This window comes from Dendronephthya gigantea, unplaced genomic scaffold (genome assembly GCF_004324835.1).
Source record: "Dendronephthya gigantea isolate DGI-Jeju-01 unplaced genomic scaffold, DenGig_1.0 000068F, whole genome shotgun sequence".
Taxonomy (NCBI): Eukaryota; Metazoa; Cnidaria; class Anthozoa; order Malacalcyonacea; family Nephtheidae; genus Dendronephthya; species Dendronephthya gigantea.
In genome coordinates, this window is record NW_021163078.1 from 602,497 (window position 1) to 619,853 (window position 17,357).

General features: G+C 36.1%; 2 protein-coding genes across 3 annotated transcripts; one reads left to right on the forward strand and one right to left on the reverse strand.

Annotated features, from left to right (window-relative positions):
- Window positions 1-1,596: 1,596 nt before the first annotated feature.
- On the reverse strand, window positions 1,597-7,691 carry LOC114531098. 2 transcript variants are annotated; one of them, XR_003687819.1, is made up of 4 exons: window positions 7,381-7,691; window positions 3,218-3,537; window positions 2,817-2,955; window positions 1,597-1,911 (listed from the first exon to the last, which is right to left on the reverse strand). XR_003687819.1 is itself a non-coding variant. In XM_028552744.1 (3 exons), exons 1-3 carry the CDS (start codon window positions 7,468-7,470, stop codon window positions 2,874-2,876), a joined length of 492 nt encoding a protein of 163 aa, XP_028408545.1. In that variant the 5' UTR covers window positions 7,471-7,691; the 3' UTR covers window positions 2,389-2,873. The 2 variants fall into 2 exon arrangements, 1 of the variants encoding a protein (XP_028408545.1); XM_028552744.1 differs by lacking the exon at window positions 1,597-1,911 and having other exon boundaries at window positions 2,389-2,955.
- Window positions 7,692-8,045: 354 nt separating this feature from the next.
- Window positions 8,046-14,943, forward strand: LOC114531097 (transcription initiation factor TFIID subunit 8-like). The gene is made up of 7 exons (XM_028552743.1): window positions 8,046-8,339; window positions 8,904-9,002; window positions 9,164-9,229; window positions 9,814-9,938; window positions 12,013-12,098; window positions 12,283-12,350; window positions 13,458-14,943. Exons 1-7 carry the CDS (start codon window positions 8,213-8,215, stop codon window positions 13,652-13,654), a joined length of 768 nt encoding a protein of 255 aa, XP_028408544.1. The 5' UTR covers window positions 8,046-8,212; the 3' UTR covers window positions 13,655-14,943.
- Window positions 14,944-17,357: the final 2,414 nt, after the last annotated feature.

A 17,357-nucleotide genomic window follows, 5' to 3' on the forward strand; every position in this document is an offset into this window, starting at 1 on the left:
CCGAGTCAAACAGCGATTATCCTGTGTCGATCGGAATAATATTAATATAGAACAAAAACGGTTTAAAACGCAAAGCTTTATATATAGCGTATACTTTTGCGAGATCTTCGGTCAGCTTACAAGTCCCCTAATTCCCCTGAAATTACCACCAATGAAAGGCAGTAGTAGTACGACGTACTTCTAAAAAAACCCAGGCATAAACTTTATAAGCAATAGGATGCGTTTATACCTGATTATGGACGAATTCCACTATACACACACGCAGGTCATCGATGTATGTCAAGTCGTCAGAGTATCTACAGTGCCTTCCACGCTACCAGTAAATCGTGAACTCAAGGATCCAAAGACTACGTTTAGAGACTATAGATGGAAACTGCGCCAACCTGGATATACTAGAGACAAGGAAATTCGAACACTTGTTTGTCTAAAATATTGCATACATAGTTAGGAAATGCTTCAACCTGCCTGCCAAAGCAACCTCCGTGACCGCGGAATAGATTAAACAGGTGCATAATAGCAAATCGCAAAAATCGGCCAATCAAACACATTATGGCATGTCTTGCATTTGGTAAATCTAACTTAAACGTATCCATGCAAACGAGGCCAATATGGGTTTTTCAAAACACCGTTGGCTTGGTCGAACAAGAATGTCAAGATGTTAAACGACTCGTTTGGCTTTGCGTTTTGAGCCAGCATTTTGAAACATTCTATAAATAAAAAGAAGCAACTCCTACCTATAAATAACAAATATACCTTTCTATTAATTTACTACACTGGTCCAAAAGCTCGTGTCAATGATGCAACTCTAACTCGGAATATTTGATGATTTGGCTAAAGAACTCGTACTGATTTAGTACATGCAATTAACAAACTTAAAGAGGTGAAGCCAGTTCCGAATGATAAAGCCTTTTGGAATTCTTGTTTAAAGTTAAAGCGTTATAAACGCCTTCCCTTCTGGCTTTGTAACTCAATAAATATCGCCGTGACGAAACCGAAATCTTCATATAATAACGTGTATACGAACCATGCATTGACATCTTGCAAACAAACGATACACTTTAACGCGATCTTGTCAGTTTATATTGTATTCAAACTTGGCGGTGAATGTACCTGTTATCAAAATATTGAAAAGGTTCCTCATTTTACACAAACAACATTAAGCTCGAATTATCATACAATTATAAATAATATATTATTTATCTTGAATCAATGTTATTAACTCTATCGATTCTTGAAAACTTATTTTTTGACTTACCATTCAATTTTTAACAATTCAATATACACCTGAGACCGCTGGTCCTATAAACCAAGAGTTTATACATGCATAGGTCTTAATATGATGCTGAGTTGTTTTCGGGAGTAGTTTTACATCCAAATCCGCGAATATAATCCTAAACCTTTACTGTTAATAAGAAGGAAAAAGGTTAAGAGAAGACTTACGCCTGTATTCAAAAAGCTCACTCACACTCACACTCATGGAGTGTGACATATAAATTTTGTTAATGCTGATCAATGAGAAAGTTTTCTCTGAATAGATGGAAAGATATAAGGTAAATCACTGAAAATCAAACCCCTATTCGACTCGAAATACCGCCATTGAAACGTTATGAGAGGATTAAGATCTCCCACTCAATGAGTTTGAGTGTGAGTGAGCTTTTAGAATACAGGCGTTAGATTGGACTTATACGGCTGGCAAATTACTAGCGGAGTTTTGCACAGTGTGTCTAAGACGGGTACAAACTCGAAACGTAAACCACAACTTCACACTTCCTATATCAGTAACTGTATTGACTATCTGGCAAACCTAGGAATTACCGTCTGGAAAAATTACTCAAAATATTTATACTCACCGCCCTGCCATGCCTTCATCGCAACGAGCTCCATTTAGATGCAATGGATACAATGCAAGCCCTATGAAATAAAATGAAAATAAACTTCGATTAATTAAAATGTTTTAAGAGCCAGCGCCTGAAATATTAGTTCTAAGTAAACCTACCAAGCAGAAACTTCTAAATAAAAACGAGAAAAATATACAATATTTGTGAGTAATGTTTTGAAACATTAACAGCTAAAGCCAAAAAGAAATGCAAAATGCTGTTAATTTAGTTGTATGGCATACGTCGTAATATGAAGAAGTCTAAAATATGTAAAATCTGTCGAACTAGAAAAGGTAAACAAAATCATGGTTATTTCGTAACGACACCATTCAATGAAAGAAAGAAACTCCTAACAGGAGTTCTTAGGGGCTGTTTACATGAGCCCGGTTACCGAGATTCAACTAAGCGTGAGATGATTTTGAAGTATTGAAATGAGCAGATAACATGATTCTGGTAGTCGTATAAGCACCACAACAATAGCATGTGCTTGTTTGGTGACATAAAGACTTATTTCAATACCTCAAAGTCCTCTCACGCTTCGTTGAATCTCGGGTAACCGGGCTCATGTAAACAGCCCCTTAGTTTAGATAAATTAACAGCAGTCCACATGCAAGATCAGAATTAAGTTTAGCGAGCGCTGCAAGCATGAAAGGTTAAAACGTTTAATTCTGACAACATGTAATAGGAATAACGTTTAATGGCGAAATAAAATGTAGGGAAAAATGGCAACGTGTTCGTTTTACACATTATTCAATAAAATAATAGCAAACCATACAGATATCTTACTAACACATTCTCTACAAATATATACAACATGATATTACATGCTTCTGAAATACTGTTATTAACTTACTCAACGATAATATAATACTCACAAAACTAAAAAATCCTTTATCTCTACAACTATACATTAGGTTTTCGTTTCCTAAATATATTAACCTTAAAGCTCTTCTGTCAATATGATTCTGTGATTCTGAAGATGATTACGACGTCGAATCAGATGCCATGATATATCGATAAGCGATCTTCTAGCAAACCACCAGGGTGGCAATACATTCTGGGATATCGACAAGGAACACTTAAAAGCAAAAAAATGTGGCTTGAGAATGACTTTGAAATGAAATCGATTGTCTTTATAACTCATATCTTGAATTTACAAGTAAAACATTGGATCTTAAGGTAACGAAAAGAAGTGGCTCCCTGTAGCTTAAGGAGAATTCCTTAGGTGATTTTTGAGAATGACGGCAAAAATATACAAAACATACAGTGGATCATATGCAATCTTCACAGACTCGCCAGTTCATTAAATTCTACTTTCTCAGTCCGCTATTTCTACTTACTTGTAAGTTGTACACATATTCAGATGACCATGAGGACAATACTTCCCATTGGAAGTTGGCACCAAGTTACCATTCACTTCAGTCTTGGACTCCCTCTGTTCCTCGGCACATTCCATTGGTTCAGGAACCCTGCCAACATCGCTGGCCATTTCATCTTCTTGTAAATGAACGGTGACAGGAGTTTCTAAATGGTTGTTACTGGTCTGCGAATGGCCATTCATCTGATCATGAATGTAGCCATTGGCTACGTGGTTATCATTATTGTATTGGGTCTGCTCGCCATTCATAGGATGTTGTTCATAGCTTAGACGTTGCTTTTTCTAAGAGATGAAATTTGTGAATGTTATTTATCACCCGGACAATTTGGCACAAAACCCTAGTACGCAGCCAGGTCTAAGAGCAAAAAACGGACAATTCCCCAATGGTGTCTATCTAACACCGCGGAAAAATGTCTGCGCACGCGCCGAAATATCAAAATATTATGGTAAATCTAAATATCAACTTTTGGAACAAAACATGCCCATTATTTGATAAAAATATAAGTTAAGAAAAGGCAAAAATATACAAGACGGCCAGACAGAACATAAATTAAAAGCCTTCTAGCATTTAGAGTATCGAACGAACTGGAATTCACGGTAAATTTTCCTTTTTTTCACGGGGTGGCTTTAGAATATTTTTCGAAAACAAAAGTTTAAACCTAAAAGTTAAGAAAACCCGCGGAAAGTTAAGCTTTCTAATATATTTAAATTGTAAAATACATCTTAATTTTCAATCATTGAGAACACGCAAACGTCTCGTATCTGGCGACATATATTTTTTTAATAAAACGTGTCTCAATCAAAAGTTCGGAAACTGTCGTTGCTTATTTGATAAACAAAATGTTTGAGACGAAAAATTTGTCAACAGTCACCTTTTACAGGTGTTTTTGTAGGATGCCACTTCTAGGACTCGCTGGACGTTTTTTCTCTTAGTTTCTATAATGCAGTGTTTATTTATGCCATCGAAATATGGATTTGAAGACACGAATGAAATCACTCCTTTTTACTGCCATTTTTAGCCTTCGGAAACGTTCGGAACCGCTTTTTAATTATTTTTAATCTCACTTACAGGCAGAGTTGACGCGTGCGCAGACGTTTTTCCGCGGTGTTTGTCTATCTAGAACTTCTCGCGGAATGTTGTATTATACTGGTATAAACTGTCTAAAATAGAAAATAATCGCTTCATGAGTTCATGTTGACCCAAGGGCCGTCGTCAAGGCAGTAAATATGATCTGACGAGGGCCCTAAGATCAAAATGTGAAGAATTTTAGGCAGTCTTTATACCAGGTTTGACGAGAAGCTATGTTAGCCACGCAGTACCTTAGTTATAATGAACAAATTGATTCTATTTCCTTTGTATAATATGTCAGAAAACGCAAGTTATTAGGCGATATTATCAATGATATTTTAATGCATTGGTTGTGCCTACATGAACTAGTATATATGCCAGATAAAGAATACTCTAGACTGATATACGTAGATTATGCGGATATATGACTTATATGTAGTATATATTAGGAAGCAATTCAGTTTAGTCTTTAGATTTTCGAGAAGGTAACATCAAAGATGCAGTCAGATAAAAAAGATAACAGATTCAAACTGTACAGATTGTAACGAAGTACATAAATGAAGTATTGGATTATACTTCGTGTCGCCACATCGGCAAACACAAGACCTGTATAGTACGGCGGGCGAGGTATCATACATAGACTGGAAACTACACGCGCGCACGTTTGCCTACGTCGACAAGCTATGCCGATAATTTATCTTGCCTGATAATTCGCATGATAATTCGAATCTTCTTTCCTCTTAGTTTCTCCAGAAAAATGGCACAAATCGGGCTGCTAAAAACTCACTTATTTTGTCTGGGTGGAGATGACTAAAGAGTGGAAAATTTACAATTTCAATCGTTTATTGTACGAGTCATATATTGTATTCTCAACAGGTCTTGTGATTCGGGATCTTCTTTTTGCTGAACACCGGCTCATTCGTGCAATTTCGTGGAGAACTCTGCCAAGAACAACTGGAAGTTATCTGATCGAGGTCGCGTCAATTCACTAGTCAATATTTCCGGAGTGGCCCGTATACAGGTTTAGATATCCGTTCTGTAAACGCACTAACTTGGTGGCTCATATTACAGCAAGTTATTTTAAGGTTTTAAGGAAGGGCCTGTAATACGTATCCTTTATTTTATAGGCAAAGGCCACATTTCTTCACTTTTAGTTATTGGACAACAACACTTGACATTCTGTGAAAGATTTGCTATCCAAATATAGTATAGATGCATTGGTATATGAAACAGTTTTAAAAAGGTAAACAAATCATTGAATTTTGGTTTTAGTTTGTACCTCAGCAATCTCTGACCTTGGTTAGAGCCAGCTGCTGTGTATGAGAAGCAGGGCATAGAGTTTTATATACCAGAGACCAGTTGTACAAAACATTTTAAGTAACTAGTTCAATCATAGTTAACTAAAAAAACTGATTGTCACAAGCTATATTTTATTTATAATGCAACCAGCCCAAGGAGGACAGCAGAATATGCAGTAAAAATATGCTCCAGATGCTGTAAAATTAGGTGATACGATTTTTTGTAAACATGTGGTTAAAGCAAAAAAAAAAAGATTGCTGACATGACATGCTTAGGTTTCAGAATATAATTCATTAGCTGGTAATGCATCTGAAGCTTGTCAATTACTGGCAGATACCATCATTTTGCCTGTTGACTACTGGCGTAGTAAGAGTGAAGTAAAACCTAATATAATGCATGTAAATTGATGTTATTGTAACCCATTTCCATGAACAGCTTTAACTTGATCTCCTTTTATAGTTTGTTTAACATATAGTCTTTACATATTTGTTCTGGATCCAAGTATTGACTAACAACAAGTTAGTTTTAAAGAACACATTCATGCTAAAAGAGCTCTTCGATGGCTTAAATGATCCCTTTCAGGGAAAGCATTTCAAATAAACTTTTAATATTTTTAAAAAATATTAATATTTCTATATACATTTCAAGTATATTTTTAATATACAGCAAAAAGTGCTAGCTAGATTGTCACAGCTTCAGAAAAGGCTCTAAATACACCAAAACACTCATAATTTGATACTTATATTTTCTTAAATAATCCCCCCAATCTATCCCTGGGGCTGGTTGTACCAAGGCTTGATAATGCGATCCAATGAATGGTGATTTTTTCAATAAATGCAAAAATACAGCCACTAAAGTGTAATAACCTGACTCTGCTTACTAAGTGGTATCAAATAAGCATGTTTGAATTTTTCCAACAGTTAACATATCTGTAATTGATTGGCTGGTATTTAAGGCATATTATTAGCACAAAAATATGCATACTTAAGGAATGTGGTTAAATGCTGTGCGAATGTGTCCTACTTTTATTGCTTTTACATTAGGAAAGATACTAGATTCATTGCTTGATATGTAGTATATACCATGAAAAGACCATTTTTTACCTTTACCTACTATTAAAATGGATGAATAAGTTTTTTCATTGTCGAATGTCAGATTTACCCAATGGTCCTATGGTGATTCTTGTTAAAATTTTCAGTGCTTTTCATTTCAAATATTATTGCTACCTCAGTGTATCAAGTGCGCTATAATAGTAAAATAACATAAAAAGCAATCTCTAAGTCTAGTGCCACTTGATACCATGTGGATACCAACTTTCCTCTATGACAGGACATGCAATTTTCAGACCATTTATAGTTTGGTATTTATCCAGATGTCTATTTACTAACAGTCCATATTATGAAATGTAATTACCTATCAGCATTGAGTTGAACTGGCAATTTGTAAAAAACCTTGTTGTTAAAAATTGGGAATATTTCTTTATAGTAAACATAAAACATATCCAGTATTTACAAATTGCAATATCTTGTATGTACAGTTGAACCAGCTATAGTTTCGCGATGTTAATTGTGTGGCACGAAAAAGTAGCGGTGAAATTACAATTAACACTTCTATAACTACAGTAATTTAATACAGTAATTTAACAGAAAGGGGTACAACAAAATGCACTACGATATTTATACAACTTCAAATATCAATACATATCGTCTAAATACATAAATATCGTCTAAATACATCACAAGACATAAAATTCTTACCGAATTTAGCTCTGATGTACCAAAAGGTTCATTCGCAGCAGCAAAATTAGAGCTTTCCTGCTTTCTTTTGTAAGCGTGCAAGGATTGCATGTTGTACAAAATATACACATGTGCTTGCTTGCAGCGATTTACAAGTTTTCAATGTGTTTCTCCGCTTTTTCGCCGAGAATAGCCCTCTATGGTTTGGAGGCCGAGACGTCTTTGAAATACGGTTAAAAATGAGGTAGCTGACACAGTGTGTATGTCAACTACAGTTGTTCAAAAAGCCAAAAGTCAAACGACAAGATAAGTTTGACTTCTCTTTGAAACAAAGACACTTCCCGCGCGGAACAAAGAGAAGAACAGTAACGAAATACTACACCGGCTAGGGGTGGGTAAGTTAAAGTTGGCTTCTAAAATGCAACTAAAACATTTATAGATTTCATGTTGTAACTGCTTTTTATGTATACCAAGAAATTTTAATTGATAGTTTTATCACAAATGTTAATATTCAGCATTCGTTTATGGTTGTGGGTCGTATGGTCATTTTTACCTACCCGACCCCAACTTAGAAAAAGAAATTCTTTATTGAATAACCACTTGGAATTTGTATTGGGAAAATGTACTGACTACTGATCGCTCCAAACTCCAAATTGATCACGATGGATTTGCGAAATAAGTAAGTTAAACACCAAGAGTGAATAAGTTATCAATGTTCACGTTAAAGTGTTTATCGTTCGTAATCGTTTAGAGAAGAAAGTCTGAGAAATTTCGCAAATACACGGCTTTCGCAAATCGCAACCCCCCCTGGCATGTTATCATCTCAGTTTAGAGTTCATAAAAAAAGTTCAAGATGGCAGACGCCGTAGCGGTGCACAGGAAATATCTAAAAGCTGCTGTAGGTGCCTTATGTTCGGAGAAGGGTTATGACTCTATAACTAGACAAGCTATTGAAACTTTGACTGAGATGATTCAAAGTTGTAAGTCTTGAGACTTCATTGTCATTTCTCGTTGATAATGTTATAGATATCCAATATGAATATATGATTCAGCTTTGAAAGTACAAAAATTTGATACATCAATGTTTTATTGAAGAGAAATTTGCATTCGGAACTTATTATCTAGTTTTTTTTCAGTTAATCATAACAAATATAATTTGACTTTATTTGTGCTCAGCCTCATACCACAACATTTCTAGTTTAGTCATCTCAAGTGTGAAATTTGCAATATTAATTACGCCTGTATTCTAAAAGCTCACTCACACTCAAACTCATTGAGTGGGAGATCTTAATCTTCTCATAACGTTTCAATGGCGGTATTTCCAGCCGAACAGGGGCTTGATTTTCAGTGATTTACGTTATATCTTTCCATCTATTCAGAAAAAACTTTCTCATTGATCAGCATTAAAGAAATTTATATGTCACACTCGATGAGTATGAGTATGAGTGAGCTTTTTGAATACGGGCGTTAGTATGTTTCAATCTTCTCCCCAACCATGTATGAATTTTTTATCCAGTTATGTCATTTGAGTTAACATTTTTTAGATATTGGTGAAATAGGACGGAGCTCATTGGCAATTTGTGAACTTTCTGGGCGATCAAAACCTACTCTGAATGATGTTAGGTTGGCTCTGGTTGAAATGGGTAAGTAAACAATCATTTAAATAATGCAAACATGTGCATTACTTTTATAATTTATAGCACACATATAGGGTTCTGAAAGTCTTTCATTCATGAAGGCATGAAGCTAAGCTTGAAAATTGTTCAATTGTGCATATGATGACTGATTTATTGTTAATTTGCAGGCCTAGATGTGGATGGGCTAAATACCAATTTGCAACCAACAGCAAAAGCATTTTTAATACCAAGACGTGAGTAATATATAAGTTTTAAATTGTACTGATGCCCCCCCCCCATTTGTTGCTCTAATATTTGGCTAAATTTAGGACTTTGCCTATATACACTTACAAATTTTGGTCACAGATTAAACTCAATTAAATTGTCAAATTTACCCAAGGTTCCAAACCATCCTTGAAACAAATCCTTGTAATTATGGACAATATATTGATCCATAATTCCTATCAGTATTAATTTCAAAACCCTAAAGTTTGGATTTTGGTGAACTGTGAAAACTTCTTGTTTCTTATCTTGATTTAATCCGTTGTCATTTTTGTGGACCACCTTTAGCAGGGGTGGATCCAGCACTAGTGCACTAATTTGCATAACAAAACAAAATGGCTATTTTGAGCAGTTTTCTTGTGTCATGCAAATTAGTGCACTAGTGCTGGATCCACCCCTGCCCTAAAGCATGGGGCCCCATCACTTGACACTGTGATACCCCCCTCCCCACGGAGGTGGGTTTGAAGCTGTGACCTTTATCTCCCACAATATTTGGTTTTTCTCTGAATTGTATTGCAAAGAACAAAGAATGAGTAATATCCCTTGTGATTTTCAGCCACAGTTAGTCGACCATTTCAGCAGCCCAAGCCTCTTCAGTCAGGAACGAAAGAAGGTCGACCAGCATATGTTCCGAACTATCTACCTTCTTTTCCAGACCCGCATTCATATGTTAAAACGCTGGTGAGTTGATTGATTGAATTCTTGAAATTTTTTGCCTTGAAGATTTGTTTACAGTTGCTAAAATGTGCTAAGATTGTACTGAGATTGTTGTGCTTAGGTTGTTGTGCTGAGATAATGTTGTGCTGAGATTGTTGTGCTAAGATAATGTTGTTCTAAGATTGTTGTGCTAAGATAATGTTGTGCTGAGTTGCCCAAACTTCATTATTAACCTGAAATTAGTACAGAAAAGGTAGTTGTTAATTTGCATAAACACTCATAGATTAATATTTCTCTTACCTGTGCAACAAACTCTGCCTTGATCTGACAGAAGTCTAGCATGGCACCCCACCTACAAAATACATTAACATCCTCAGTGTCTTATAAAGATTATATTGCCCTTAGTACACACAATATACTCACTATTTGATGGCCTATAGTGTGATAGGTAGTATAATAGTACATACTGCAAACAAATGTTTTAAAAGAATTAGCAATACCAGCTGCAGCCTCATCTTTCAATGGGTAAAAGTCACATATTTTGTAAAATAATCGGTAAAGGTTAGCACATACTTCTACCCAGCTGAGGTCGTTGGAAGTGGTCCTTAAACGGAAAAACACGTAATTGATTAGGACTTGGAATAAAAAACAAACTGAAAGTGCCAAAATGTTGCCAGGCAATTAACCTGATGTATAAATTGGAATATAAATTATATGTATATACCAATAAGATCCATTCCAACCAATTCCAAAGGTTCATTGACCTTAATTGATTTTAATTCTAGAGCTTGTGTCTTTATTTTCTCAAATCTTTGGCATTGATCACAAATTTAACACTGTTAAGGTGGCCAGAAATGTTATTACATTTTTTGATGTAACCAGTAAGATATATATAATTTGCAAAAGACGTGTATATATGTTGTCCATTATTTAATATTTGCCACACAATTCCAAATTATTTAATTATTATTCTATGCACAACTTATAACTTAGGTTTTCTCCATAGAATATACTTATATTATGCAGTCATATCAGCTTTCATACCATCCCACATGTAATATTGTGAAATTTTAGCTAGTGTGCTGTTTATTCCACTATAGCCACCCATGGGATTTGAGTGGTATTGGTGCAAAATATCTGAGATTTCCTCCAACTCCATAATTACTTTCTTCTTCAAATTTTTCTTGTGCCCGATGTATATCAGCTCATTTTTAAAAGCGATTATGTCCAAAGTGTTTCAGCAAGAACTAGCTGTGAAATATAATTATATGTTATCTGCTACACTACATTGCAGTAAACCGAATACAAAGATTTAATTGGGTTAAAGTAATGGAAAATATTTATATATTATGGCCCTAAACAGTATTCTTGAACCCTGCAAGTTGTGACACCTATTGCCAGTAAGAGTATGTTGCATTATATAATGATATACACGTGTGGTGCACAAAGACTGAAATTTACAACTAGATGCGTGACACAACCCGAACAAAAATAGCGACAGTAAGAATAGGGACATAAAGCATGACTTGAACACTTATTTGTGTTGTCAAACATGTGTTGCAGCTTTGTTTTTTAGATTCCTGATTTCATTCGTATCCAGCTATGATCTTCACTTCTTAGTTTTAAGATATTCTATCAGGTTCTGACACTGACGTTTATGCAAGTCAAGCCTTATTCGTTTTGCCTCTTTTGAACCTAACTTTTCTTCAGACGGTTTAGACTCACCAGTATATTTTAATTAAGAAGTGCCAGAAGGTAGGATATCCATCAGCATTAGCAGGCATCGTTTCCAAGAACTACAACAAATTGAAAAAATTGCAAATACTCCATAAATCGATCTACATTATAAGACACAAAGATATTTTTGCAAAAATGCTCACCTGTAGAATGCACAATCTTCAAGTCTCTTTAATTCACAAAATACTAATGAGAAGGATGACAATGAGCAAAAGATTCCTTCAGAAATACACCCGGGTATTGCGACAAAACATAGCGAATCTAAAGTTGCCCAAACTTGGTAATTTTACTCCGCATGAATATGGTTTACTACGTTCACGTGTCGTGAATTAAATAAAATCGTGCATTTGTTTAATGTTAGACATATCGCAGAGAAGCGGACGAATACGAAAAATGCCGGGAAAAATATGCTGCGATGCGCCGAGATGTGGAAACAGGACTCGCAAAGTAAGTGTATCGTCAACAGTTCTTATCACCAGACTGGTATAACGTCAGCAACGTAAGGCGCGAGCCGCCTACGGCGTCCAAGGGATCTGTTGGAACAGATTATGAAAGTTAATATCTAACTGGAGTGCCTGCTAACCGACCCCAGGCAGATTCTTTAACACGTTCCCTCTTTGTTATATTTTAGATTTTTATCCAAGACATCAATTTCTGAACCGATTGTGAAAAACTGCGCGAACTCTCAGGACTATTTATGTTAGTATATTTCACATTTTATCAACTTTTTATTCCGGGATTGTATAAACACGGTCTCCCCGAAAATTTAATCCCGTTGGGAAAGTGAAAATGCCTTATTACTTATTACTGGTTCCCTGTGGGCATTGAGCTGTGCAATCATATGTCTATTTGTCTAATTGTGTGCGTGTCCAGATAATTAACCGCAAAAGTCGCACCAAACGGCTTTCCAAATAAATGTTGGTTTGAATGAAAGTAATCAGAAGCTATGACCCTGTCCGTTAACACGTTCCCCATTTTTTTGACACAAAAAATGGTTACTCCATATAAAAAAGCAACAGCGCATACCTAATTTTAGTGTGCTGTGATAACCAATTTGTGCAGTGATAAAAGTAAAATGTGCAGTGATAAAATGAGAAATGTGCAGTTATAAATGGTATTTTCTCAAAAGGCCCGAGCAAACTATAAAACTTGGCAAGGAAAACTTGTCAACGAAAACTTGTTCGTCATACACACGAGCGAGTGAACTGATAAAATGAGAAATGTGCATTTATAAATGGTATTTTCTCAAAAGGCCCGAGCAAACTATAAAACTTGGCAAGAAAAATTGTCAAGGAAAACTTGCCCGTCTGAGGCCGGTTGTATCAAGCCCGTTTTGCTTAAACGGTGGATAAGTCAAAATTAAATAACACTCTTACATCTCTCTTGAATGAGTCAACTTGAATATTATGCTCTGGATGTGTAGTTGAAAACGGTATCTTTGTATTAAGGTTAAAAACATTTAGTTCGCTTGTTGAATAAAACGATAGACTTGCTTTCTATTTTTAACTTACTTATCCACCGTTTAAGCTAAACGGGCTTAATACAACCGGTCCCAGTTGGATAAGTTATCCATCTTTCGAACAACCGGCCCCAGGCATTTAAATTCAGTTGTTACCGGATGAATAGCAAGATGAGGAAAAGCGAATTAATTGAGCTTTCCAAGACGAATAATTCAGGGATAAGAAACCCAACACTTTTAGGAAATTGTTTGAATAACCCCACTTTTAAAAGCTTCGAATGCATTTATGCAATAAAATTTAGAATTTGAAATGGAGGCAAGATTTATATTTCAGTTTTCTTTTCTAGTAATTGTAAACGAGCCGGCCACATTGCCATATCTGACCGCCTTGATGCCTACTGCTGAAGATGCCATCGTGCCAGTGAAACCAGACAAAACACCGCAGGATTCCGAGGAAAGCACGAGCGAGAAGCCTGTACAAGAACCTATGGATAATCCGTTCCTTAAACCGCCTAAGAGGCGGAAAACGACGGCAAAATCGTAGGCAAAATTGTAACATAAAAAATCCCGCTCTGTCAAAATATAGCGATTGTAAATATGTACTCTAGCCTCGACATCCAGCGTAAAGATGCTGCGCAAATCTTGCTCTCCTTTTCACTAATTCCTTTAGAGGACACCTTGAAAATGTCAACGAGCCATTTCATCTCCATCCGTTGTTTTTATAACCATGCATTTAGTGTTGAGGACTGCAGTATCGTAACCGGTTAACCGCTGTCGGCGTCGCAGGAAAAGAGAAAAACAGTGACGTCAATCTGGCGTCAGAAAATGTCAAAATCCGCCATGTTTTTTGCTTTATTTCTAGGTTGCGTAAGTGAGAATACAAGTGATCACTGGAAGGAAGCGAGAGTGCTTCCTTTATACAAAGCGGCACTGAAACTTATCTAGGCAACTACCGACCTATAGAAATTATACCAGCCTTGTACCCAGGCGATTTTTAAAAAAACAAAGGTTAAAGGTTTCATTCAGCTAATTTAGAGATCATATTGTAGCTGAATGCAACCTTTATAACCTTGGTTTTCTAAAAAAGCGCCTGGGTACATAACCGCTCTAGATCATTCATAGCACATTAACAGCACTCCTAAGCCACGTTTACACTAGAGGCCTAGATCTGGCCTGGATCAGGTCTAGGACAAGTCTAGGTAATATGTGACACGTTCACACTGTCTTTCCTGCTGGATGGTATCGGATATCCAATATTATACAAGCCGCGTTTGCACTATAGAGGCCTAGATCAAGTCTAGGACATGTCTTGGTTATATGTGCCACGTTCACATTCACTGCCTTTCTTGTTGATGATATCGGATAGCCAACATAATTGACAAAATACTTGGAACATGACCGAAAACATGCCGAAAAGTGGTAATACTAGTATGGATCATACTAATAAGTTGAAAATAGATCAGGATTAGGTAAAACCCATTCACATTACAAAAATGGTGCTCCAGGTCAGGTAGTAGAGCCGGCCATTTGTATCCTTAAGGCTGGTTTACACTAGCAAAGTTTCTGTGGTCAAAGTATACTTTGATCACAGTATTTGAAAATGTAAACATCCTTCGAAGACATCGGTCACTTTGAAGTTCTTTGACGGAAGACTTTGAACACAGACTTTGGGCACAGAAACTTTGCTAGTGCAAACCGGCCTTTATTTCGCGTACACACGAGCAAATAAAACTTAGCAAAGAAAACTTGCCCGTCTGGTCTGTATTGGATTTTACTAAGCGTTTTCAAAACCTTTATCACAAATCTCTTTGAATACAATTTTGACACAAATAATAGCGATATTATCTTTATCGAACGACGTTTCGATGCCAAAACGTGCATCATTTTCAAGTTATGATACGGTTCATGTCACGTTAGTATATATTGCGCGAGCATGCTTAAGATCATGCAGTTGATTAGATAAATTATATTAATTACATAAATTAGATCTAAATTTTGTCATTCTTAGTCTACTTAAATTATATATATACGTACACACATATACGAACTCACACAAAAACATACATATATATAGAGAAACTAAAAATTATTTCCAGATTAAGTATAAAGTATATTTTGTTCATGTGTTCCATTGAACAAAAGCTTGTGCACAACCATCGTATGCCCTCCTTTTACCACCGGTTTGTCGATGACACAATTACCACTCAAGCTAGAAAGTTTAGCATCCGCAGAAGAATTTCTCAACACCTTGAACAACTGCCATTCAGCGTTGAATTTCACAATGGAATGTGAAGTTGACGGAAAGCTGCCCTTCCTATATAGAGGCGATAAGAACAGGTACCAAAATCGAAACTAAAGTCTACGTAAAACCAACTAATACTAGCCTTCTCCTCCACCAACAAACAGATATAAGAAATCTCTGATAGTTACCATGCTGAATCGTGCATTCCGTTTGTCATCATCTTGGAAACATTTCGTTGAAGAATGTGATCGTTTAAAGAACGTCTTCCTCAATCTACGATATCCCCTCAGACTTTGACTCAATGATCGCAGAGTTTGTAACGAAGAAATATACAGAAATCAACAGTTCTACTCCGACAGAACATGTAAAATAGGATATGATTCGTGTAGCCCTGCCGTTTAAAGATCAAAAGTCATCTGATATTGTACGAAGACAACTTGCAAGCCTTGGTTCGGTGATCGGTAGAATATATATTAAAGCACATTTTTAAGAGTAGATAGCTTAAGGATGAGTTAAAAGTCCGTGAAGTAAAACCACCAATTCTAAATCAACAGCGCGTTGTATATAGATATAAATGTGATCTGTGCGATGCAGATTATGTTGGCTATACTAGCTACTGGTCGACACTTACATCAACGCATTGACGAACACAAGCGGTCGGTAATCGGGAAACATGTAAGCGAATGTCATGGTAAAGATACGTCGAGAATTGAGAGTTGTTTTTCAATTCTTCGGAAATGCCAAGGAAAGTATGACTGCCTTTTTTTCGAGATGTTGCATATTAAGGAACCATCACCATCTTTGAACACTCAATCGGACTCTATTCGTTCTAAACTTTATAGTAAATCTGGAAACAGGGGCGTAGGAACCAACTTTAAAAATCACAGAAAAAGCCGTGCCCATTTGCTGAGGTAAAGTGCCCTTTTTCTTTGTGGAAACGTCTATGCCAACGCAACAATATAATAATATAATTCAACTTTTTTCAACAATTATACGTGTCAATGTTAAATTCCCTTTTCATCAGGCAAGTGCCCTAGACGTTAATGCCCTTCCTCCCCATACCCCCGCCTCCATACCCAGGAAGGGCAGCTTTCCGTCAACTTCACATTCCATTGTGAAATTCAACGCTGAATGGCAGTTGTTCAAGGTGTTGAGAAATTCTTCTGCGGATGCTAAACTTTCTAGCTGTGGTAATTGTGTCATCGACAAACCGGTGGTAAAAGGAGGGCATACGATGGTTGTGCACAAGCTTTTGTTCAATGGAACACATGAACAAAATATACTTTATACTTAATCTGGAAATAATTTTTAGTTTCTGTATATATGTATGTTTTTGTGTGTGTTCGTATATGTGTGTACGTATATATATAATTTAAGTATAGACATGGAATGACAAAATTTAGGTCTAATTTATGTTATTAATATAATTTATCTAATCAGAAGGCATATAAGTAAAAAGTAATAGATCGAATTAAGTCGTGCATATAATGGTAAAACATATACTCGTGATTAACAACAAATCAACCTCCCGCAACGCGGCCGGTTGATTTTGTAATAACTCGTATGATTTCGCCATAGCACTCCTATTCGTTCTATTACCATTATAAATTAGCTTTAACTTCTATGGTGAGTTGACGGTGTTTGAATCAAACCGTTTTGCCTTTTGGCATGAAAATGAATGTGAAAACGCTCGAAAACATTACCGTGTGCATATAGACTTACCTGTCGTTCGTTGTGATCGTAAAGTCCCTAATCATCAAACTCGGGAAACAAGAATACGTATTATTAAATGGGTCAGTAACAGTGGACAAATTAGACTGATATCAATCACATTGTCAATGAGCATTTCCTCCAAGTCCAGAAATTATAATATAAGCCCAGTAGGTGGGCAACAACAACATACGGGACTTTATATTCTTTATCGAAGGCTGTTTTAAAACGGTATAAGGATTTATACAATTGGTTGTAAACTGCTTACAAAGTGTCCTTGATTTTTTCTATCGGC